Here is a 25,896-nt window from a genome sequence, read left to right on the forward strand (position 1 = left end):
TAGTGTGGATCAGGAGGGCTGCAGTGTATGGGGAAGGGGGCCCTTAGCGGAAACCCACTCTTCAAAGCCTGCCAGGTTCAACACCTCTCTCCCCTCCTCTCGGCCATGTGCTTCCCACCTGACAGGAAGCAGGCAGTGTTTGGGGGAGGCCTCCAGCCTTAGAGGCAAGATGCCATTGAACACCAGTTGCAGGGGAGCAACAGCAGGAGAGCAGCAGCCATCACCTCCTGCCTGTGGGCCTCTCGGAGGCATCATCTGGTGGCCACTGTGGGAAACAGGACTAGATGGGCCTTGAGCTGTTCTTATGTCCTTTTTGCCGAGGCGCAGAAATGCCAAAGATCACACTGCTCCAGTTGTTTGCACTGTACAGTTTGCACGAATGGTCTTTTTTATTTGGAGTATTTCACATGCAAGAACCAAAATGTACAGAGAGACAGATGATTTCAGGAAGATGAGAGTGTTAAGTGACGGCAGATTAATAATACACCCTTACGCAAAAACCACCACGCGGGTCTTGCTCACGTGAAGACACCATCACTAACAGGAAAAGAGAAGCCAGTAGAGGTTTCAAAGGGACGTAAGAATTATTTTTACAAAGCTGTCTTTACATTTTTTTTTAAACAATCCCCACCCCCCACCAGCCTTCTTCCCCCAACAAAAAATATTGAATATTTTCAGTAAATAAATATTATCCATGTTTCATCTGGAAAAAGCCTAGAGCCTTAAATATACCATTGGAGACACCATGACACAGATTACAGTTGTAGGTTGACAGTATGTAACAGTTAGCAGATGGGAATGAAAAAGAATTTACACTTAAAAAAAACAACACTTTACCGAATAGAGTGGTATGTGGAAACCTTCGTTTACTAGGGAGGAATCACAGCAGGAAACAGAATGTGGGGGTTATACAAGAAACTGGGACCACACGCCCAGGTTATTATTTTATCCAGTCAGTTGCTTATTCTGTCACGGCATGCCTGAAGGGAAGGCAATGGTTTAGAAGTACCATACAGAAGTAGTGACCATTTCTAAGCAGACCATTCCCTGGCAGATTATAAGATTATGCTACAGGTTATGGATCAAACATTCAGGTGTGGTCTGTCCATCTGCAGGTGTGGGGCATGAAGGTGAAGGATAAAGAGGCCAGGTATTCAGACCAGACAGCAGAGAGTTCAAGGAAAGGAACCGTCTTGTTCTGAACTGTTCCGCAACTTCCATTCAAAGCTGGCCTCGACCAATGTTGCTAGGGGAGAAGCTATCTCCGTTTGAAAGCTGGCATTTGTTGTAGGCCGATTCAGGATGCGCTCGGCCCACCCCCAACAACATTCTCCTGGGGACACCAAGAGATGCACTGAGCTGGTTTTCAGACTAAGGGGAAGCACAGAAAGATGTGTCAAATGAGCACGCCAGCATCTCCTTGCTATTTGTGGGCATGTTCACCTGTTTACATTACACATTGTAGACTGAACTGAAACTGGTTTAAGCAGTCATTACTCCCCTCAAGCAAAACTGCTCCCCAGAAGAATGCTAGGAAGGTGTGCACATTCTGTTAGAGGAGTCTCTCCACTTCTTAAAGCTACATACATTTTCCAGGGTTCACTGACCTATAGCCATGACAGCCAAAACAGACTTGAAAATGGCTTAACATTTGTAAGTGCAGACATGTCCTTAATTAGGGGAACAGATGCCCTGTTTTCAGCAGTTCTGATCCCTGTGGCATGTTTAAGCAGGGTGTGTTTCCTTTCATACTGCACTGGGGGCAACTTACACAATGCAGACATGTGTGTATAAAACACACACATCTTTCCCCAAAGGGGGAGAAACGGAAAGAGTGAGCTACTATAAACAGATAAATCACTGCTGCTGAAACTTTCCTTTTAAAATCTCATTATATAGCTTAAGGAGCAATTCTGTCCCACCACCCTGTGACCTACTCAGACATCTCTGCATACATTAGAAGTTTGTAACAGCAGATTTTTCTATTGCACTTGTCCTAGAGAGACCTGTATTCTACACATAGTGGGGGTTTTAAAAATGAGGAAAGGGCTATACCCCTCCATATGAAAAAGATTTAAACAGAAACCATTCTTTTCACTTTACATCATCACACAGAGGTGTTAAGAAAAAAACTGTTACAGATACATTGGGGGGGCCAGGGAGAGAGAAAAGAAATATGAAAGAGATAATGCTTAAGGGCCCTGTCTAGTGTGATGTTCTCCTGTGAAGTCTTCATTGAAATGAAAGAGAGTTGCTGTGGAGAGCATCTGTTGGCTGGTGCCTGTAACATCACCAACCACCGCCATGCCCTTGTGTCCATTGCGCAGGAGAACATCTCAGTGGGCAAAGCCAAAAATAAATAGTTCAGAACTAAACATACAAGTTGTGTTAGTGTTTAAGAAAAGGATCCCAACAATAATTTAGCAACAGTTAGTGATTCTTAACACAGAGGAACAAGTTCACACAGAGTCCAGCTCTCTCGTGAGTGTGTCTCTAGCACTAGTGGCACTGGATGCCTTTCCCTTTTGACCTTCAGTGCCACGGCCGCTCCTCTCCCTTCGCTCCTGCCTATTCAATTACAATGAAGGTGGTCGGAGGCAGGGGTCCACATCTTGGCTGCCAAGGGGCCTGTTGCTCCTTCCCTGGTCCCTAGCCTCAGGTTGCTCCTCCGGGCAAGAGCAGGGACTACATTCCACTCCCCTATCTAGCTCCAAATTTGGCCCTGCATCACCAAGGTGCTCCAAGCACCTCTGCCACACAGCGGCCAACCACCTCCAGTCCCTGGAGGTGGGTATGAGTTTGGGACTGCTGCACAACTGCAGGAATGATCCCATGAATCCAAGACTGGGAGGAAGGCCTAAGGCTTGTTGCCAGAGTGAAGAAAAATATGGAACCCTGGTAGGAGAGCAAAGAAGTGACCTCAGGCAGAAAGGCCCATCACCAAGAAGAAACCAGGATGAGGGGTTGCACGTTAGGGTCTTTGCTTTTTAAAGGGCCGCAAGAAAAGAAAAGGCAGTCGGGACAACCAAGACACACCGGGAACACTCCAGAAAACTCTCGCATACACTAGGTGGGCACAGGCTTTAAATCTGCAGAAATCAAAGTTGATGCCTTCTCCCACAATACTGCTGGCTCTCTCAACGTTTTATTGCATTGGGAAACACTTAGCGTTTGTGAAGGAGGGGGCAAAACCCCAATCAGTCAATCAAGAGCTGTCCTGCACTTTGAGAGGTCTTGTCTTTGGGGCATCTTTGGTTGCTCAAAGGTCTCGGTACAACAAGGAAAGCTGGGAATGGGAAGCATATTTGCGGGAGGACTGGTAGTGGAAAGAGGTGGACCTTCAGAAAGAGAAAACCTATCCTTGGTGTCAATTTGGGGTTTGTAACACACAAGACCTACTGCAGACCCAAGTGGCTGCATGGTGAATACAAAAAGGAAGATGACGGTGAGGTGACTACTTAAGTTCTCATCCTTTGGTAGGACAGCAATCCCATCTCTTACCCTTTCTGGTTTGGACAACATGTGGAACAAGCAGCCATTTCACTCCCATTCTCAAGGCACCTCTTTGGGCTGCCCTTTACCAGTTCAGTTCACAGAACTGTCTTGCATCTAATAAGCCTCTGAGCTTTGAGCTCTTTCCAGTTTCTTCCAGTATATTCTTGCCAATCTTACAGCAGTTCTGCAGGCCCTCCTTTCACCCCAAGATGGCCCCAGCTCAATAACTGGACTCAATCTGGGTCACTTTTGTTTCCAAACAAGGTAACTTAATCTTTTCTTAGATCTAAAAAAAAACTTGCCTCAATCCAGAAGCCATAGCTTCTCATTTCAGATCTGCTTGCATCTCAGCCTCCTTCCGGGATAGAGGTGTGGGGGAGACAGGATTTTGGCTAGGACTGAGGCTCCCCCATTTTCTTGGAAATGCTAAGCCAAGGACAGAAACTTGAATTAACCGACTCCAGAGAAGCCAGGCAGAAATAGCCGGAGCAGCAAAAGAATCTCCCAGGGTTCCCGGGAAAGGGAGTTGTGTTGCAAAGAGAAGCCGCTCTTGTGAGAAGGCGTCTAACACTCCTCAGGAACAGCCTGCAAGGCAGAAAGCAATGGCCCCGGTCTGGCTGGGTGAGGGAACCACACCCTTGGCAAGCAGCTCAGCTTTCCATCTAACCCAAACCACATTAGATTCTTGCCCACTTCACCAAGGCAGCCACCAATTACCTATCACCACAGAGATCTTGTGGTGGTGGATCTCTGAGCAGCCCCTATCTCTAAGGGACCAAGACACTGCTGGGACAGATCAACCACTGGAACCAGGCACAACTGGTTTCTCCTCACATGGCCGGTTCTAGGTCATGCAGAGTGCTGCTCTAGAGATTTCATCCTCTTTCATAAGCAGCCACATGATCGGGCTTCGTGGCAGGACCAACAAGCAACACACTAGAGCTACACAAGCATCCTTGCCTACCTAGTTGTGATGCCATCCTAGCCATGCAGACCAACAGAGAATCCGCCAGCCAACAGGAGCGGCCATGTGGGCAGTCTACACGGGGGACGTGCAATTTCAAACACAGATGCCGCCGCCGCCACATCAGGTACATAGTAGCATTCCTGAGGGGACTACACAGAATCAAGGCCTGCTTGTGACATGCAGCAGAAGAGGGGTGGGGCAGAATGAATGGCACCACTTCAAGCTGCAGGTGGAGGGGAAGATGCCGCTTTGCTTCCCCATGTACCAACCCCCTGCAAGTAGAAACCCAACACTCCAGGGATGAGAGTTCTAGACAAGCCCACTTTCTGCAAATAGAAAAGGAGCACAGCAGGGAGCAGTCCCAAGCAGTGGAGTGCATTCTACAACGCTGTTCCGCTGCACATGTAAACCAGGCCTGACTTTCAGACTAATGCTAGCACGATAGCACAGGATCAGGCATTGGAAAGAAGAAGAAGAGCTAAATAGGCGGGGGCGGGGGGCGTCAACCCACGCGTGGAAAGTCTGTTTGGCCACAAAGCAGAGCGTGACCTCCTACGACTTTCTGAACCAAGATGCATTTGGCAAGTTGCCAGTGAAACGACCACATTCCTGGCTGGATTCCCACATTGCAACAGTTAATATGCAGGAGGGCGGAATCGCATGCAAGATGGCTGGGCCGCGTGCATGTTTTCACGTCCACACACCTCTGGCAACCCTAACAAGCTTCCCAAGCGCACCATTCCAATATCCAGAGTGGCCCGCAGTGTAAGATTCAGGCACAAAAGTCGAAACGATGCCACGCCAGCAACAAACGGACTGGGTTGCAGATGCAGTAGCATTCTGGCTGCATAAGCCCCTTCCTGCACACTCAATTAACCCACAAACCCCATCAACTCCGCTGCCAGAGGCCTGCTACCCTCCTTTCGGATTCTGCTTGGCAGACCACCTTGCAAGGAACTGCGAGAAGGGCAGAAGAGCCAGAATGAAGTCCGGGATAAACTGATGTTGCATCTGCTCAAGATCTGGCATCGCTAGGAAGCTGCAGAGGCAGCTACAAGGACCTGGAAGGATGCTCGTTAGTGGAGACAAGGCAGAGCCGGACACGGATGAGATGGCAACGGCAAGCACTCGCAACACAGCGGCAGAAGTGCCAGTAGGCGCGCCGTGACATTTCAGAGAGTGTCTCGCCATCTGCTGCCTTCAGCTCCACTTGGGCCTTGTTCACGCTTTCCAGAAAGGAAATTAAAGAAGTTTCCCTCCAGTACAACACTGCACTGCCCTGCCAAATTGCACCACTGCAACTCTCAGACCGGCAAGTCTCAATTTCCCACGGACCTAGCTAGACCTGACGTTTATTCCGTGTCACTGGGGGCACCAAAGAAACCAGGCCCCGCTCCAAGCCCTCTGCGGACGGAGGGCACCTCCAACTGCAACCGCACATCTGGTAGATGCAGAAAGAAGTGAGGCTCACTTGTTCTCCAAGGAGTCCTAGACAAGGCAGCTCTTCTGTCATGGAGAAATATCCTGCCCGCTAATCAGAGCGGTGTCGGAACCTTCGCTGCAGATGTGCTATATTGACTAGAAAGCTAACGGAAATATCCAAGAACATTATGGAGATCAATGCAGGGGATTGGGGGAAGACAGCGCAGCTGACACGCCATACCCAAGTTCTGGGACTAGAGCAAAGCGAGATATTTCCTTTATGGCTGGGCCAACAGAAAGGCAGTGGTGCCTGGGGAGGTTCTTCATACAAACAGGCAATGGTGAGCCTCCTCACAAATCTAAGAGAGATGCTTCAAGTGTCTGTGCACTTTGGACCAGCTAGTGGGAGAGGGAAAGAGTGGGCTGGAATCAGAGCCAAGGCTGTTCTCTGCGTGACTCACTTGGGTCTCTGCTAGGGGCAGGAGGCACTCGTGCATTTTGGGAAAAGGAATCGCATCACTATGACCTGGGGTGGGTGGGACAGACGGGAGGGAAGCGGATGTGGAAGAAAAGCCATGGAGGGGATGAGGCCGGGATTAAATACTCTTTAAAAGTTAGCTTATTTGGGCTGAGTCGTTCGAGAGATACGAGAGGCTGCCGAACGAAAACCAAATGGGCAAGGGAGCTCAACGCTAGCTGGGGACCACGAGGAGAGCTTGACCGCGCACGGCTGTGTTCTTCCGCAGAGCGTGAGGAAAGGAGAGTCACAGCGCAAAGAGGGCATCTTCAGAGCGCTCTGGCTTCTTTTTGCTGGGGGGGTTCATCGTCGGTGGCGTGGGCTCTTCCTGGGGTGGCGAGGGCAGGTTGGGGATCCTTTCGGCAGCTTTGGCGCGTTCCTCGAGAAATTTGTCAAACTCTGCGAGACAAAGAAGTTCACATTGGAACGGTCACTTCAAAGCAGGAAAAGGGTCAAGGGCCACGTGGAGAGCACAAGAAACCCGAGTCCCCTCCTCACCCCCTGCAAAAAGCCCCCACCTAGCAGATATCTAAAGAGCAGGGCATGTTCCGATGGTGTCCTACCTCCCTTTCAGAAGTGAGAGTGTAGTCACTCTTCCTGGTTGGGTACTGGAGAAGGGCTGCCCCTGACCAAATGCAGCCCCACTGAAGAATACTGATTTCTGCACTCACAAGAAAGAATTCTCTCCCCACCAAAAAATGAGAATCGCCCTCAAAAAATAATAATAAAGAATGAAGCTGTGTGGGTGGCTGGAGCCTCCCACCGCCACCCCAACTCTTATTCAGCTTCCCCCCTGAAGACATACAGCGCCTGCTAAAATCTCAGAGGCCCAAACTAGGAGGACTAGAAAGTTGGGTTGGGTTTGTTTTTGTTTTTTTAAATGAAAGCAGAGATTCTCGGAGAGTGGAATTCCCTGTCCAGTATCGGGTTCTGTGTTCCTGTGGAATCGCAGCATGCAGATTGTGCCTTTTGTGGTTTGCAAGATGTCCCTTATCAGTGTCCCAACACCTGTTTGCTTACCTTCACTAGTCACTCCTTCATCTAGTTCATCTCCTTTCTAAAATTGGAATAAAAGGGGGCGGAGGAAGGGGGTGGAGAGAAAGAGAGAGGGAAGAGAAGAATGTTAATGTGTGTTCAGGAAGTCCCCATATAGATCGCAGAACAAGGAAGTGTATAGCAAACAGCACCAGCTAATTTAATGCACTCTGGTCTATCATTAAAGCCAGCAGACTGATCACATTGCTAAGGTGACCTAGAACTTCAACTAGAACAGCCACTATTCCTCTGAGCGCTGGAGAGCGAACATAAAGCCAGTGTGATGTGCTATTCAGCCATCTGGTCCTTCCCTCCATGTCCCATGTGCTCTGCTGCAAAGAAACAGCCCCACCCCAGCCTGGACTCTACCCAATAAAGGAAAGCCATGTTTATTACATCTCCTTGAAGTGGGATGTGGACGGGTTTTAATAAAAGTGTCTCCCTTGTAGGATACTTGAGCCAAGCGGTTGTCAAAAAGCATGCAGAAATCTGCTGCTGAAAAGGTGACTTATTTAGGATTTGGAATGAAATCCAGAATAGGGAGAACAGGTGGAAGTGAGCTCACAACAGGCCTTGAGCCACAGGGATGAGCCGTTTTCTCCCAGCTTCACAACCAAGACTGGCAGATTATTTGCCGGCCCAGCCATCAGTCTTTAATCCCACCCTTCTTCCAGGACAGAACCCTCTTCCTTTTTTTTTATTTTAGGGAACACAGGAAGCTCTTTCTTTATACAGAGTCCGCGTCCAGCATTGTTTACACTGACTGGTGGCAATTCTCCAGAGCTGCAGGTGGTTTCTTTCCTAGCCCTACCTGGAGAAGCTGCCTGGGACTGAACCTGGGACCTTCTGCATGCAAAAGAGATGCTCTACCACTGAGCGATGGCCCCATCCCGAGAACCTTTAAGGGTGTGTGGGTGTGTGTGTTTGCTTGGCAACCGTCAACATACTTCTGCATCATCCAGTGAACATGTGAGCATAGGGAGAAGGAAGGAAGGAGAAGTTACAGACTGTCATGATAGGACGTGTTTCTCATTCTCCTAACACCAGAATGCAGGAGCACTGGGTGAAGCCCATGGGTGGTAAGTTTAGGACTGACAAAAAAAGCATGTCTTCATAAAGACATTATTAACTCAAGGCAGGGGTTCATCATTAACTCAAGGCAGGGGTTCCCAACCTGGGATGTTGTGGCCATTGTGATGGGGGTGATGGGAGTTGTAGTCCAACAACATCTGGAGACCCCAGGTTGGGAACCCCTGCCTGAAGGGAGTTACTACTGCATTAAGTGCTGATAGCCACCAGCTTAGCTATCTTTTATTTAAAAAATGGGGGAGGGGACTAGACAAGTCCATGGAGAACAGAGTATCAGAATTTGTCGAACGTGTTTGCTGAATAGAAGATCTGCTTCCATGGGCATGTTCCTCTGAATCCCAGGTGCCGAAAAGAAACTGGAGAAAGCATCACCATCAGTGTCCTCCTTGTGGGCCTCTGGCTGTTCGCTGGTGGAAACAGAATTCCGGACTAGATGGGCCTTAGTTCGAATCTGGCAGGGCATTTCTTAGGTTAGCCATGGTGGCTGAATGAAGCCGCCATGCTTAGAGGCACAGTCTGTCTCAGCATACCACAGGCCTGCTCAACTTAGGGGCCCCCAGCTGTTTTTGGACTACAACTCCCATAATCCCCAGCCACAGTGGCCAATAGCCAGGGATTATGGGAACTGTAGGCCAACATCTGCAGGAGGACTGAAGTTGAGCCACCCTGGTATACCAGTTGCTGGGGCAGGCAGCAGGGCTCTTTTTATGCATTTCAAAGACTATTCACAAAGCTATCGGAGGTGACGGATGGCCATCTAGTATCCATTTCACACACCTGTGACTGTGTCCCACAAATGAAGGGTGGTCAATCTACACAGCAGGAGCTGCATACCACCAAGTACACAGATGGGTTCCTCCTTTTCCAGAGTACCCCTCCCTCCCACACTTCCAGTGTTTTGCACTCTGAAGCCAGAGACTGTGCATGAGATTCACTCCTTGGCTATGCAAAACCAAGGCAACCCCATCCCTCTCAGCACTTCAGACCACATGAGGTTATTCCTCAGAAGCACCTCTGTCTGTCTCTTTCTCTTGCCCTGTGCACAGAAAACCACTGCAGATGGCTCAATGGGCCAGTGCGCTAAGCATGCACACCAAAATGGCACACTCACCTTTCTGCAGAAAAGAGGGAGTGGCTGTTTGAACTGTGCTGATAATTGCTAGGAGAATCCCTATCTAGCTCTATATTCAGGATCTATCTCACTATATATCTAAGAGCAGGTCTTTGGATCTTGCAGTGAATTTATTTGCCAGGTTCTTAAAAGTAGTTACAAGACCTGGACCCTTGGTCCACAGACACTCCCCCCCCCAATTTTGATAGCTCAATCATCTACCCCCCCGCCCCCCATAATTACATCCGACTCCTCCTCCAAAGGAAACTGGAGGAGACGAGTGCTGCACTGGAAGCTAAGGCATCTGTTTTGTTCCCCACAGAATGTTGCCAAGTTCTGCTTGGCAAAATATAAAGTCCGTGGGCTCCTGACAGGTACCAAGGCCTAATTAGCCCTGACACAGCATTCAAACCCATAGCTCAGTTGCAGCGCACCCCTTAACATTTTATTATAGTGTTTTATAACCTGCATTTTAAAGTTCTGCAGTTTTATAGCTTTACAACTTTTTAGACACCCAAACAATGGAACTTTAAGTCACTGGGATTCTGGGATCTCAGGTCATTGAGACTCAGGGATTTGGGCCCTGGGATCTGAGGAATTTTATGTCCTTTTAATATCTTATCCATGCTCTTTATGCTGTTTTATGTCTCTGCCATCTTTGCCATTTTATGCCTTTGTGTGTCATTCATGCTTTGATGTCAATTTGTGCCTCTTTACAAGGTATAAAATGGCAGAAACATACTTTGTGCTGGTCTCAGACCGTATTAAAGACTGATCAGTTGATTGGTTTTGTCCCCAGCACAGCACCTTTTAGGGAGGAGACAGACAAGAAGAAGTGATTGATGCTGGAGCAGCAGAAGGGACTGCCCACCCTTAAATAGAGAAAGTGGCTGACGAGATTTGAGCTCTGGGCCGTTCACTGGGGGCCTGAGCACAATGGGGCACCCCCTAACAAAACCCCTGCCCCCCACACTGAAGTCAGGGAGCTGTTCTACAAATCATACAGATGCATGTGGTCAAATTCTAGACTATACCACTTCAGAGGTGTGTGTGTGTCGGGGTGTGTGTGTGTGTGTGTTGGTGAATGCCACAGAGCTTTCCCTATTCAAACATGCGACTCCCCCCCACCCCCCACTTCAGTGGCACAGTCAGTTCTACCACCTCAATTTGCTGTATGTGCCCAGGGTCTGAAACAGAGCCCCAGGTGCAGACTTCATTTGTTTCCCCATTCTGCCAAATGAGTTCTGTGTAACATGGAAGCTTGCATACCTTTTCACCAGCAGAAGATAAATTGCTCTGTTGCATTATAAAGAGAAACATGTGGCACAACTCTTAAATGTAGAAAAACATATAAAAGTTAAAAAAGCAAGTGAGTCTTACCACGTCGGTACTGAGCCACTCCTCAATGTCATCCATGACAGAGGACTGCGCAACAGGAATCTAGGGGGCGCAGCAAGAAAGACGGCAAGGCAGGCAAAAACCAAAACACATCCACAATCATGGCCACAGAATGAGAGGGGAGAGGTGAGAAAATAAAAGGAGGGTGGGGGAGAAAAACACATAGATGCTGTGTAAGCGGCAATTTTTTTTTAGAAAAAAGAAACGGCAACAAAATGTAAAAGGCAGCACACAAAACACAGAGCAAGAAAAACAACAAGGCAAAGGAAGCTAAACAAAAGGGTCTGGTGATGAGTGAAATGGCTGGGCCAAAGTGGTGAGGAGTTCCATTACACTCTAAAGTAATCATTGACAAGCACCAAATGGGTCTCAGTGCGGAGAGCTGTGTTTTTTTTGAGGATGGATCCCTGGATTTGACTGGGTAGAGTTTTTTTGGGGGGGATGCCTCCCCCACTGCCAAAAGGAGGTGTACATTGTCAGGGATCCCAAACCTTGGGTTCCCAGATGTTGTTTGGCAGGGGGAGAGCAACTGGCCCAATCCATCCCCAGCACAGCATCCCTCCAGTGGCCGTTGGTGGTGTCTATCTTCTGATTCTTTTTTAGATGGTGAGTCCTTTGGGGACAGGGAGCCACTATAACTTTAAAACTACAACTCCCACCATCCCCAGCCACAATGGCGAAAGAAGCTTGGGAGTTGTAGTCCAACAACATTTGGGAACCCAAGATTGGGAACTCCTGCTTTAGACGTGACATTGATCACCGTCCAAGTTCACCAGTGTAAGCCAGGCTTGTGCCGTGTAAAGAAAAGATGATGAGCCCCAGGTAAGAGACAAAACTCAATGGAACTTCTTTCTAGAAATCGAACACATGTGCACTTGAAGTAGCACTCCTCATTGGAGTAAGGGGACCAGTCAGTGAGGGGAGGGGATAATTAATTAGAATAACTGCAGTGTTCTTTTCCTCCAGTATGACCAATCCAGTATTCAAGCCATGGAGAGACAGGCAAAATTAGCACCACATCAAGAACTGCCAAAAGAATATCGTCCCAGCAGGGTGGGGGAAGAAGCAGACATGAAGTGGAATGCCAAAATGGATGGAGAAGTCTACCAACATGCTTTAGCCAAGCTGAGAGATTCCTACCTTTACTAAACACTGCCCCTTGGCTGAGTTCCCCCCCCCCCCAAATGTAACTGACCATTTAGGAACACAGCAAGCTGCCTTATACTGAGTCAAACCATTTCCCCATCTAGCTCAGTATTGTCAACACAGACTGGCAGCGGCTTCTTCAGGGTTGCCAGCAGGAGTCTCTCTCAGCCTTATCTTGGAGATAGGGAGGGAACTTGGAACCTTAGATCCTCTTCCCAGAGCGCCCCCATCCCCTAAAGGGAAAATCTTACAGTGCTCACATGTAGTCTCCCATTCAAACACAAACCAGGGTGGACCCTGCTTAGCTTAGCAAAGGGGACAATTCATGCTTGCTACCACAAGACCAGCTTTCCTCCCTTCATTAGTAGAAAAGAATATAACTGCCCTTAATTATAGCCCAATATGTTTTCCTTATACAGGTATTCATACTGACAATGCAGTATTTCTCTTCTTCCTCTCAGAAGCAGGTAGCACTGAAGGAGAAGGAAAAACACCTTCCAGCAACTCTGCACGGGGCAATTTAAAGACCCAGGAGTGCTTGCGCACAATGGCCAAAAGCTGGGATGATGGGAGTTGTAGTCTAACATCTGGGGACCCACGTTTGACAACTTCTGCCCTAGAAGAACGCTCCCCTGCAGTTGAGTACTGCAGAGGCAGCAAGCTGGTTTGGGGGACACTGTCACTGATGTTGTTTCTGGGGAACCTGGAGCCACAGTTTGAAGCCTGCTACTTTAGGATATCAGATTATGGCAGGAGGACGTTTCGTGGGTTACTGAATGACATTCTGAACATGGGCCAAAAGAAGATTATGGAGTTGCAGGAGAAACAAGCGGGGCAGCTGAAGGGTCACTTCACTCCTTGAAACAAAAGGTGGGCTCCTACTCTCCACAGAGAGCCCGAAAAGAGGACGTTGGGGATCGCATCAGTGTGCTGCTCAAAAGTAAGACTCCAGCTTTAGCTTCTCTCTCTCTTTTAAAAAGGATGCATGTTTCTAGTACTTGGATGTAAAGAGGGAGTTTCCCCCATTTTTTCAGGCCTTCTAGGCAAGACCTCAATGGCTAAAGGTAGGGGCATTTCCCGATAGTGCAGCTCCTGGGCTCTGCCTCGTCAATCCCTTCCCTTCGACTGGCAGAAGCAGAATGACAGGAGAGAGGCAAACACCCACATCCTCTTAAGTCAAGCGTTCCAGAGCTTGCCCCTGCCGCCACCCCCCGGCCATTGTGGTGGCTGGAGAGGAAGGGAATTTTAGTCCAACACCATCCAGGGACCCAAGCTTGAGAACCCGTCTTAATGTACACAAATTCATCGTGGTGGCAGAATTCAGCTTTTCTTGGGTCACTTAAAAACCACGATGACACAATTGGCATGACCTGAAGGAGGAAAATCTGGAATGCTTTTGGACAGAGATGAAGGCATCCTACATTGAGCCACTGAGGCAAGGCCAGCTTTTTATTCTCCCCCCGCCCCGCCCCATGTAAAATATTTTTTTCAAGTTTGTGTTGAAAAGTGCTATATAAATATCCATCGTGATAACCACTCCAAGGCTGAGGATAAGCAGAACAAACCAGGAGCTGTAGACCATTTTTCTCCTATGTGATGGAACCAACTTCCTCCCATCTTTGCAATGTAAATGACAGACATACGTACCAGTGACTGGAGTGCTAGATTCAGTCTTCCCTCAATGCCATACTTCAGACTGAGTTGTCTACTTTTTTTTTTTTAAAGCATAGCTTATAGTTTATTTATACAAACATTAATTCATGGGGGGGGGGTATTTTTGTTTTAAAAATAATTGCAAAATTGCTCCAGGGATGGTAGTGTGCGAGTGGGTTTGGGATGTCACAGACATCAGCCAATCAACACTGTGCACAGTCAGTTTCTGCTGCAGACTCACAGAACTGGTCCCCGCCACCCACACCAAGGTTCAAACCCTCCCATTTGAAGATAATATGGGGAGGGCATTTCCAGAATGCCTCACGTGTCAATACAGTTACATCTGTTTGTAATTAATTTGTAATTTAGGCTTGCAATGTCAGACCAAGATGCAGACACCAACATCCACTCCATTCCACATTACCATGGTTTGCAGTAACCATAGCTTAGAACCTAAACTGTGGCTTGGGATCCTGAACATACAAGCAAACCATGGTACAGAGCCATTTTATTTATTTTCCAGCTGCTCAATGTCGTGTTTTTATGGTGGAGGAGCTTCTCCAGATAATGGTCAAAATTGTGTTTTCTCAATGTGGACATCATGCCAAACCACAGTTGGCATAAACCATAGTTTGCAAATTCATTCCAAACCATGGTTTTCATCTTTGGTGTGCTGGCCAACTGCAAACCATGATGTGTCAATTCAGATCTCACACCAAGCTACCTTCAAGCTTCCTATGTCTGAACTGAGCCTCCAGTTGGTACCACACAGGGGGCATGAATTCTGGTGTCACTTGGTGGAACGGGCTGGCACCAAAATCAGAAAGGCAAAAAACTTGATTTTTGGCCAAGTTTGGTTTCACAGGGGAGAATTTCAAGCAATGTCTCCAGTCTAAGGGAAGATGGAGGCTCCTCTGGTACTTTCAGGGACAGGGTAAGAAGGAGGCACCAAAGCACAAGGGCTGTTTTCTTCTACTGCAGGATGGCAATCTGGATCCACAGCTGTCCATGACTCCTTTGGCATGTCAGTTCTACGGTGTGCTCTATTAATGGACATGGTTAAGAGCTACAACTAATTTAGACAAACTGAGTTATGGATTAGTTGGATTCTAGCAGATACCAAATAGCTCCATATTAACAACAGACAAAAAAAGTGAGTGGTCTGTAAGTGGGGAGAAATTGGCACATTGTTCGGCCTAGCGTGAACAGTCCCCTACAGTCATTTGTGCCTCCACGAAGGCTGTAGTATCCTTTCCCCAAGCTGAACAAACACAAGCCAACAGCAAACGGGTGGGAAACAGGGAAGAGAGAGAGGTCTGCCTTTTCTATTCCAACAGCAGCAGAGGAAATGTATTGTTTGGGGTGTTGGCGGCAAGAATCCAACCCTTCCCCTCCACTGCAGTCCCAATCAGTGTTCCCTGTAACAGTGAATCCCAGATTATGTTGACTACAACTCCCAGCAACCTCAGCTACAGTGGCCTTTGGCTGAGGAGGCTGGGAATTGTAGTCAACAATATCTGGGATTTCCTGTTGCAAGGAACACTGGTCCCCATCCCCTTTTCTGTGCCTGCTATTGGCTCCCAGTAGAAAATCTTCCACTGGAAAACCAGTTGGAGCTGTCCTCCTTAAGGAAAAAGCTAATCCAGATCAGGACAGAGGCAAAGGAATAAAGCCTCCATAGGGACCTAGAAAGCTGTCATACACTGAGTCAGACTATTGGCCCATGTAGCTCAGTACATAGACTGGCAGTAGCTTCTCCCAGGTTGCAGGCAGGAGTCTCTCTCAGCCCTATCCTGGAAATGCTGCCAGGGAGAGAACTTGGAACCTTCTGCATCCAGATGCTCTTCCCAGAGCAGCCCCATCCCCTAAGGCAAATTATCTTACAGCACTCACTCATGCAGTCTCCCATTCAAATGCAAACCAAGGCAGATCCTGCTTAGCAGGGGAGACAATTCACGCTTGCTACAACAAGACCAGCCCTCCCTCCATCTCTGCTGTGGTCCTAATAGGGATCAAGGCCCCCACAGCCAATTTCTGATAAAAACACCACGTGTGTAAAGACCAAATTGCGTTAAATGTAACCTATATTTTGGTCCATTTTGTCCAAAGAAGGCTTTTAATTAATCACCCAAGTGTGCGACACTACAAGCCTATCTTCTAACAGTTCAACTGCCATAGCTTTCCCCAAAGGATCCTGGAAATCGTAGTCTAGTAAGGGTACTAAGAATTTTGTTCGAGATCTTTAGCCCCCCTGAGAAAACTATAACTCCTAAAGTTCCCCAAGGAAAAGGAATGGCCCTATTTTTTTAATCTTTCTCCAAGCATCTTCAAGTGAGAGATGCCCTGGGGGGGCAGAGAAGAGAAAGTATGGATTCTTTCCAATGCTATGCCAAACTACGGTTTTGCATTGCCTGTGTAAACAGAACAGAATCTCCACTCTTGCCTGCTCCATCCTCCCTTCATGTACTGGGATTTCAGAGCAGACTTTATTTGCCAAAAGCCTTAGTGTGCTGCTGCAGCCCAATGCAGCAAACTAGGATTTGCTCAAACCATCATTTCTTCAGTTGGATCCTGGTTTAAAAACACATCTGGAAGAACTTGCCTTCTTATTCCATCCCAGAAAATTCCTCATGTAAAGATGTACGGAGAAAGATGGAAATGGGAGCATTACATGGTACCATATGATCTGAGCTACTCATCCTAGAGCGGGGTCAGCAAACTTGGCTCTCCAGCTGTTGAACTACAACTCCCATCATCCCCAGCCACAATTTATTATGGCTGGGGGTGACAGGAGTTGTAGTTCAACAGCTGGACAGCCAAGGTTGCCTGTCCTCTGTACTAGAGTTTGGGTTGGTGCTAAGCACCACAGGGTCAGGTCGCTGAGCATTTTTAAAAATGATATCCATTAAATAAGCAGGGCTTGTGTTTGCCCAGAAGGAGAATGTGGATACTGCATGGATTAAACAAAAAATTGAGACAGTAAAAGGAACTGGAGAGATCCATCTTAGTTTTGAAAGCATAGATGGAAAGATTCCTGCTTGTATCCAGGCCTGTGGCTTCTCCCCTACCCACCCAGTCGAATACAGATTTCAGTCTTCCTCTCAGCTTATGCAACCCATCCAGCTGAGATGGGGAACCAACTCCTTGTACTGTCCAATTCGTGGTCTTTCAACAGGTTGAGTGACAGGTAAACAGAGGGTGGTTATGCTAATTTGAAGGAGAGAGAGCGAGGGCAATGGGGGGGGGGACGGACGACGACACATGACTGGCAAAATCCTCCTCACCATTCCTTGAGTCATGAGCCACTTGTCTATGGGCTCCAAGTCGGAGCTCCCACCTTTCCCTCTCCTCTGTGTTGAGAACAGAAAGTCCCATTAAGAAAAGAAGCAAGAAAAAAGCTGCAGCAGCAACCACAAGACGAAGGAGATAACAGCACAGTTATGGGGACACATGGCCAGAAACGGCAGCGGCAGCTGAATTCTGTTCCCCATTCCAAGTTTTGCAAGGCAGTCACATGGAGCAGAGATGAATGTGTGACGATCCCCTGGCAGATGCAAACCCGGGGCCCATTTAGTACTGCCTAATCCAAATGGATCTCTAGTATTCAACAGCTTTTAAACTAGAGGTGCCAGGGACTGAACCCCAGAGCACCAGCATTCAAAGCAGATGCTCCACTCCACCTTGCGAGGACTAAAGACAGAGTCCCATATGGAGAGTGAGCATACCAAGCTGCCTTATACCGAGGCAAACCAACTGTTGCTCTGAAAGCTAGCAGCAAGGGGGAGGAGCTGGTGTACTTTATTGGGGAAGTAGTTCCAGGGGCCCCCACTCAAAAGGCCCCGCTCCCTGAAACTACCAGTCTAGTTTCACTGGCCATGCTGCCCTGAGCAAAGCCTCAGACGATCCAAGTGACCAGGCTATGGAAGGGAGGACTACCTGAGCTATCCTGAACCAAAGGCAGTTTAAGGCTGCAGACCAGGGGTTCTCAACCTGGGGTCCCCAGATGTTGCTGGATTACAATCCATCATCCTTAAGACCCAATGGCGGAAGGCCATGGTGAGAGTTGTAGTCCAACAACATCTGGAGACCCAAGGCTGAGCACCCCTGGTTTAGATGGAATGCCATCATTCAATCTCCTTTCCCCCTGCTACCACTATACCCAATAGAACATGTTTAAAAGCATTCATGGGACAGTTTTAAAGTGATGCTGTCCTTGATAATGAAGGGGGGAGGGGGAGACAGGAAATGCATCCAACCTGCATTCCATATCCAGTCCCAAACAAATAGGGTATCACATCTTCTTCCTCTGTTTCTCCCTGTCTCTGTGGTCTCCCTTGCATCCTTTTTTCACATTGTAACTGCGCTCATGGGAGGAAACTGTCCTCTCATCCTTTGTAGAGTGCCCTGTATGTGTACATTATACAATATATATACACCGCCACCAAGTCAAGTCACTTGGGCACTCCTAGTCTCCCTTAAGCAACACCACAATCGTTCTTGTGAAATGAATTCTGCCCTATTTATTTGTAATCCTCAATTATGCTGATGGATGCAGCACACCCACTAATGATACCAATTGTGCTACATTCATGGCATGCTACAGAGCAAAGAAAGAAAACCGATCCCCTCTGAAGATGCTTTGGCTGGCAGGCAAAGTCCAAGGGTCTGCAACAGGAGTGTGCCTTCCAGTACTTTGACCTGTCGGGCTGGCTGAGACGGCCTTTGAACTGAAAACACGCTTGACTGATAACAGCTGCTTTGATACGGGATGGACAGGCAGCTCTGGGAACAGAAGAAAGAACTCAATGGGGCAGCATGCTAAGGAAGGAAGGATACGAGTGTCTCCCAGCGTTCAAGGTGCAGACTTCTCCCCGACTTTCCCCCTACTGTATCATGACTGGGTCAGAATGCCAACTCATCTGCCCTGCCCACCATTGCTCAGTTCATCTGAGGGATTGGTACTGCTGGAAATCCTCCTCCTGCCCAGCACTTCAGCCACACAGAACCTCCAGCCCCTGCAGACACAGCCATGTGGAAGTTCCCTTGGGTGATGCATTAAGACTTACACTTTACCTCTTCCATGTATTCAAGGCATTTTGCCAATGAGGTTGCAGGCACAAACAGTTGTCTTTGGACGGGTTCAAACAATAATCTAAGCCATGGTACAGTTCAGGGGTTCCCAGCCTTGGGTCCCCAGATTTTGTTAAGACTACCCGCCACATTGGTCAAAGACCCTTGGAAGTTGTAGTCCAGAATTATCTGGGGACCCTTCGGTTTTGATCATGATGAGCAGGCTCCAGCAAGTCTTGAGCTCACACCTCCCCTCCTCTTTCGTGCCCAAGGGGAGGAGACTGGAAGTTCTCACTGTGTTTTGTATAAAACCACAGCTCCCTGTAAGATCCTGGAAACTGTGAGCTTGCTCAAAGTGTAATTAGTTAACCAGAATCTGAAGTCACAGTTTGATCCTCGTTTGTTGAATTAACCACAGCTAGAATAAACCATCTTTCCCCAAGTTCAGACACAAACAGAAAACTGTGGTTTGTTAAACAAGAAGTCAAAGCTTTCAGCCTCCTTCCTTCACGCCCAAGATTTAGATGATCATCTGAGCGAGGCCACAGAATCACACGAAGCTCACCAGCATTCCAGGTGAACCAAATTTTGACTCAGTGCTTTGCAGCAGGGGTTCCTAAGTATGTTGCGATAACCTCCTAGCATTAGCCTCCTCCACTATCTGAGAGAAACCCATCGCCGTATCCTGTAGGATGCTCTATGCACCCCAGTCACATGTCCTACACCCCCCCACACACACACACCTAGTTCTGCTAGTCCTACCCATATTATTCAGTAGCAGTTGTTCTTTATATATCATCCCCTGCTCCTCCCTCTCCTTGCCAGAGGTATTCAGATGTATTGTGTCCCCTGGGATGACCACATGACCCACCTTGCACTGGGGTGAAAGGTTTCTCAGCAGCTGCAGCTGTAATACCTGCTCTCTTGCACCATCAAGAGGATGAAATGCTAAGACTTAAGAAAGGAGGGAATACATGCTCGTTGCTTTCCAAAAGCTAAATCTAAAGAGGGGAGAGATACCTCATCCAAAGTAAAAAGCCCCCCTCAGAAACAGAAAAGCCTCACCACCACCAAAAAAACAAGGGTGACAAGAAGCAGGGTTAGAAGGTTCCCATCACCCAAAAGTTAGAGAGGACTCTACCAAGAGTTACACTTTATTTCTGAGGAGAGTCAGTATTTAGATTGCTGCCAACTCAGATAGCTAGAAACCCAGGAATCTGGTTACATCAGAGATTTCAGGCTAGAAGCCATGCTTTAAAATTGTTTTTGATGTTTTAGTTCATGTTCCTACTGTAATGTAAACCAAAGTCATGAGTTTGGGGCAGTATATAAATCTGCCAAATAAATAAAATAAAATGCTGCTGCATTTTCTGATTTCTGGAAATTATAATCTGGTGTTTGGTCCTGAAATATAGTTTAACATCACTGATTGAGAGAAATGACAAACCCAAGTTGCAATAAGGGGATCCCAAAAGACACAGAACCAAACCTGAACTGAACCAAACCCATGTCCAATGCTCCCGGCAAAACCTGGGACTGGAGATGCTCCGTCTGTGTGGTGCAATGAGGCAGAAGAGCCACCTACCCCTCCTGTGTTCTGTTTCCGAACATCCAGTGCAGTTGCCAGGCTTCTGGCAGCTTGTGGGTCCTCATACGTCACACTGCAACAGGGGGAAAGGAGAATTATGAAGATCAAGGTGGCAGCCAATTCCACAGCAACTGTGTTGGAATAAGACCAACACACCACTGTCACTTAAGATCGTAAGAACAGCCCTGCTGGATCAGGCCCAAGAATGCCCATCTAGTCCAGCATCCTGTTTCGCACAGTGGCCCACCAGATGCCTCTGGGGAGCCCACAGGCTTCAGACTAGTAGCTACTGATAGACCTGTCCTCCATGATTATGTCTAAACCCCGCTTAAAACCATCCAGGCTGTTGGCTGTCACCACATCTTGCGGCAGAGAATTCCATAGGTTGATTATACGTTGTATAAGATCAGATACCACTTCTCTACCAGTGTCACTGCCTGCAAGTTTGCCTCCAAGTTCAATTCAAGCAACTTGTTCTCTCGATCAGAAGCCTCCTACCCACATTTGGGAGCTTCAGGAGATCCCGTTTTGTGATTGTCTGTGAGTTACAACAGGGAAGGAAGCGGGGAGCTTGATCGTTTGCTACATCCCAGTTGGGCAGGAGGTTTCCCTTCCAACCTCGCTCCAAAGCTAGGAGACAGAATCTGGGTCGGGTGTAATCGACCTGCCCAGCTGGGACTTTGTACACGATACAGACCCCTGCCTCTGGCCTTTTTAAAACTCACACATGGTCAGAAAGTGGGAGTGCTTACAGCTCCTGAACCTGGGTAGGAAGCTTCGCCTACCCCAGTTCTGGTTGCAGGAACAAGCCTCAGAGGTTAAGAGAGCTGGTCTTGCGGTAGCAAGCATGACTTGTCCCCTTAGCTAAGCAGGGTCCACCCTGGTTGCATTTGAATGGGAGACTCCATGTGAGCACTATGAGATCTTCCCCCCAGGGGATGGAGCCGCTCTGGGAAGAGCAGAAGGTTCCAAGTTCCCTCCCAGGCAGCATCTCCAAGAGCACTATTCCGCTAGGTGGACCAAAAGTCTGACTCAGTATAAAACAGGTGCAAGATTAAAGAGGGGAGGAAGATAAGGAACATAGGAACATAGGCAGCTGCCATATACTGAGTCAGGCCATTGGTCTATCTAGCTCAGTATTGTCTTCACAGACTGGCAGCGGCTTCTCCAAGGTTGCAGGCAGGAATCTCTCTCAGTCCTATCTTGGAGAAGCTGCCAGGAAGGGAACTTGGAACTTAGATACTCTTCCCAGAGCGGCTCCATCACCAAAGGGGAATATCTTGCAGTGCTCACACTTATAACAGCCCCCTCTCCTGCTTATTCACACACTTAATGCTGTACTTCACAACCTACCGTTTCCAAATCTCCCCCACCTCCGGAGCCTACAATCCCACTGAAGCCAGAGTTCATGGTGTGAACATCTGCCCATAAAATAAGCCACTGGGTGGAGCCAGATGATCAAACACAAGAACTTCTCCCTCATCCCCGAACGCCAGGAAGTCTCCCGGAGATCTTTAGAGGCTATAATTCATCCAGCGAGTCTCCAGGGAGCCTGTATTTCAACAGCGTAAGAGCCGGTGACAGCGCAATAACCGTCTCTTCCAAAATAATGGATTGGCGAGGGCGAGAGGCTCCATTAGCTTTCCGCACAGAAAAGCTGAAGCCCACAAAATGCTGCCTGGCGCTGCATTACTGGCAGGCTGGGATTCTTCGATGATAGGTGGTGTTCTGGCCTTTTGCTCGGACTGGCTTTTGGCACGTTTAATAGCTATAAATGGTGGGGGTAGGGGGGTGGGGTTGCAATTAACAGCATTGCCCTCTCAGAGCTCATGAGACAGGGTGGGCCAAACATCAAACGACAAGCATTTAATTACTGCAAAGGAACACAGAAAGCTGCCTTATACAGAGTCAGCCACAAACATCGCGGTTGTTATATTAAACAGCTATGCATTTGGGTGGTTTTTGTGCTTCCCATTAAATTCTGTTCTGTAGGTATTGTATATTTTTGTGTCAACCTTCATGAGATTATTTCTGTTGTTGGATGGTGGATCTGAATGAATTTTCAGTACTTTATTGAGTTATACAGTGTCAGGCCATAGGGCCATCTAGTGCAGTATTGTCTACTCTGACTGGCAGCAGCTCTCCAAGGTTTTAAGCAGGAATCTTTCACAGCTCTACGTGGAGACAGACCAACTTCTGGGTAGGCAAGTTCCCCAGAAACTTAGAACTTCAGGTCAGCCGCACCCCGCACCCTATCTCCCGCTTCCAGTCCCTACATACGTCTTGCGCTGATCTGCCAGTGAACTGCCTCTTGTCTGTGCGAACATGTCGAAGTCATCGCGGGGGTTGGAGTGCTGCTGGAGGGAGCTAAGGGTTCCGCTCACATTGTTAGTGCCTAAATCTGCAGAGAGGATATACAGCAGAGAGGGAACATTAAAATGTATGGGGGGGGGAAGCAAGTGGGCAGCTCTTAGGGAGATCAAGGGGGGTGCAAGCTCCACATAATCCTCATGGAAAGCACACAGCTGCAGGAGCTTCTCCGAGCCCCATGAAGTTCCAGTGGGTAGCACTGTGGACTAGCCTCATGTCCGCCCCATTTCCAGCCACCTGCTCTCCAAAGAATAAAAGGTGGACACTCACCAAGCCCAGCAAGCTGGGTGGACAGCATAGCGGCCGGAGCGGTGTTTCCAACCATGGGGCTGACCACAGCCGGGGAGCCAGGGCCCAGGTCTATTAAGTTGTCTTCCGTCACCTCACTGAGAACCTATTAGGCCATTTTGGATAAACAAGAAGTCACACAAGACAGGCATATCCCACTAGACAGCACAAGCCTCACAGGCCTTGTCTGGAAATTGGCTAAAGTGGTCTATTAACCCCAGAGGCACAATGAACCGGGGTGGGGTGGGGTGTGTGTGTTCTAACACTCAATATGGAATGTGACATCTAAATTTATAGTCCTCCTGATCCTAGAAACAAAGGTTTGTGTGTTCCTAGGATCATGCAGCCTGCAACAAAGGCTCAAGAGCCAGCAAATGTTCTGGGAATAAGAAGCGTTTCGCAGCAGAACCTCAGCTGCAAGGATGTCTCCTGCAAAACCTGAGGGTTACAGTTATGCTTTCGACAACATAGTCCGACTACAGAAGCCTGCCAGGAGGACCTACCCCGTTGCTGGCGTTCTGCGCAGATCGGCCCAACCTATATCGTTCAAACCTGCAGCAAATGAGAAGCAGGAGAGATTAAACACAGTCAGCATGCAGCAACTCCCCACGACTTGGGCCTTCCGACACGCCAGGATGCAGGAGGAGGAACTTCTTTTTTCTAGGTAACGGCAGAGGGAAAGCCAGTTCCAGGAATCAGAAGCTTAACCACAAGGCTCTCCCAACTGCCCCACCTCTGGGCGCAGTTGAGTACAGCTCCTCCCATCCCCACAGCACCAAGCTCTCATTGTGCAGAGACTGTAGACCAGGGCTGCACGACATCGGCCCTCCTGCAGCTGTTGGACTACAGTTCCCATAATCCCCAATGGCCACTGTGCCTGGGAATGGTGGGAGTTGTAGTCCAAGAACACCTGCAGGGCCAAGGTTATGCAGCCCTGCTGTAGGCCACAAGTAACCAAGCGGCAGCAAGGGGGCTTCAAGTGACACAGACGCTGCTAACTGGGCAAGGAGGCATCTTTCGAAGTAGCAATTCTCTTCATACTAAGCAGTGGGGAGAGCAACTGGCCCTATCCAACCCCAGCACAACATCCCTTCAGGGGTTCCTGACTTATATTTCTGTTTAGATTGTGAACACTTTGGGGACAGGGAACCTTCTTCTTCTTCTGTGCAAACTGCTTTGTCAACTTTTGTTGAGAAGCTCTATCTAAATAGTAGCAGCAGACCCTGGTGTATGCAGGGCTGCTGCCTGGGATGGAAGCCGGCCTCTAGACTATGGCTCTGACAGCCTCTCCCATCATGCACTGCTGCCTGCTTCACCGCCCCAGCAGAAGAAAGGCAAACCGCTCCAAGGTGCTTGAGCACCACTGCAGCTCACGATGTGGGGCTTGAGGTGTGGCACACTTGCTAAGAAGAAACAAACTGTGACGGGCCATTTGGTGCCTGCCAGGTTATCTGCCCCCCCGGGGCCAGTTGGGGCCAGCTTTGCAAGGGGCACCCCCTTGATCAGAGATGGCTCGACTCTGCGGTGATGATCTCCACGGTCAGCCCACGCAGCCCCTCCTCCCTTGCCCTCCCTGCACATAACCAGGCAGGCTCCAAGAATTAAAAATGGCTGGATGCTCAGTTCAAGGAGAGGAGTGACATTTACACGCAGAGCTGAAACCCAGATGCAAGCTCAGCCTTGATCTAATCAATGAAAACTGACATCCTTTCCTTGTTCAATTGGCGTGCGCCTCACCCAGAGCCCCATTAACCCTTCTGATTGTGCAAACTGTCTCGCGTCAGACTATCTCCAAGACGGATAGTTCTCTAGAAGGCTAGAGCCTGCCTTCAGGTGCCAAACTTGGCCACATCCCAACAGCACTGCAGGCATGCTGCTAACTGATGTCACCGTGCTTTGGATGTTTAATGGAAACAATCACATATTTATTATTCCCATTTTATCCACTGTATGCCTCTCTTTCCCTCCCCTTCCTCCCCCGCCTGCCTCGTGTAGGCTCCTTGGAGTAGGGAGCTTTAAGAAGTGCCATGTACCTGGAAGCTGCATCATAACAATACATTTGAGCATGGACTACAAATTTTAACACAGCTCTGGGAATTTAAACTGCTAGCTACCCTGTGCTCTTTCAACAGAGCAGATTTTTACTGTTAAAATTTGAGCCACCTTGGACACTTAATTGGAAAGGTGATATCCTGCAATGCAATATTTTAAAACAGTTCTGACCAGAGCCTCTTAAGTCACCTCTTTCTTGCCTGTGACCAGCTAAAAAGTTACAAATTCACTCTGTATTTCTTTGATGTATACCCCACTCTTTCCCACAGCTATACAACGTTTTTTGTTTGTGTTTAATTTAGGGCAGCCAGGCACGACCGGCTCATTTCCTAGGGAAAAGGCAGCACAGGAATGGCACTGGGGTGCAAGGCAGCAAGTGTTGGAGGGTCCGCGGGGGGGAAAGCAAGCAAGAAGGAAAGCCGAGTCACCTCTCGTATCGGAGGAAAACGTTATTCAAGTCGTCGTTCACATGGAGAAGCTCTTCTGTGACTTCTTCGTTGGACACCCTGGAGATCAGCTCCACGATCCTCTGCTGCATGGCTCGGCAGGTGCGGTTCAGCTCCTGGGGGAAAGCAAGAAATGGAGAATTGGGGGTACAGTGGCCGAAACCCTGAAGATTGCCGGGCCCTGACAATGGCCTAAGCAGAGTCACAACAGCACTATTTGGCTCTGCAGGCCCACTTCAGCAAGCGTTG

At 48.5% G+C, this 25,896-nt stretch overlaps 1 protein-coding gene across 7 annotated transcripts in view; it reads right to left on the reverse strand.

The window, feature by feature from the left end:
• Positions 1-353: 353 nt before the first annotated feature.
• The window catches only part of TOM1L2 (target of myb1 like 2 membrane trafficking protein), a 42,071-nt gene continuing 16,528 nt past the window's right edge, over positions 354-25,896 (reverse strand). For 2 of the 7 annotated variants that reach the window (XM_053276729.1, XM_053276731.1), the window contains 9 exons: positions 25,630-25,763; positions 23,653-23,701; positions 23,132-23,255; positions 22,772-22,892; positions 20,489-20,564; positions 17,118-17,183; positions 11,017-11,076; positions 7,422-7,458; positions 354-6,800 (listed from right to left, as the gene is read on the reverse strand). In XM_053276729.1, coding sequence (XP_053132704.1) covers positions 6,649-6,800; positions 7,422-7,458; positions 11,017-11,076; positions 17,118-17,183; positions 20,489-20,564; positions 22,772-22,892; positions 23,132-23,255; positions 23,653-23,701; positions 25,630-25,763 — 819 coding nt within the window. In that variant the 3' untranslated portion in view covers positions 354-6,648. The remainder of the gene's footprint in view (positions 6,801-7,421; positions 7,459-11,016; positions 11,077-17,117; positions 17,184-20,488; positions 20,565-22,771; positions 22,893-23,131; positions 23,256-23,652; positions 23,702-25,629; positions 25,764-25,896) is intronic. The other 5 variants (XM_053276734.1, XM_053276730.1, XM_053276735.1 and 2 more) reach the window with 5 other exon arrangements.

This window comes from Hemicordylus capensis, chromosome 13 (genome assembly GCF_027244095.1).
Source record: "Hemicordylus capensis ecotype Gifberg chromosome 13, rHemCap1.1.pri, whole genome shotgun sequence".
In the NCBI taxonomy this organism is placed as follows: domain Eukaryota; kingdom Metazoa; phylum Chordata; class Lepidosauria; order Squamata; family Cordylidae; genus Hemicordylus; species Hemicordylus capensis.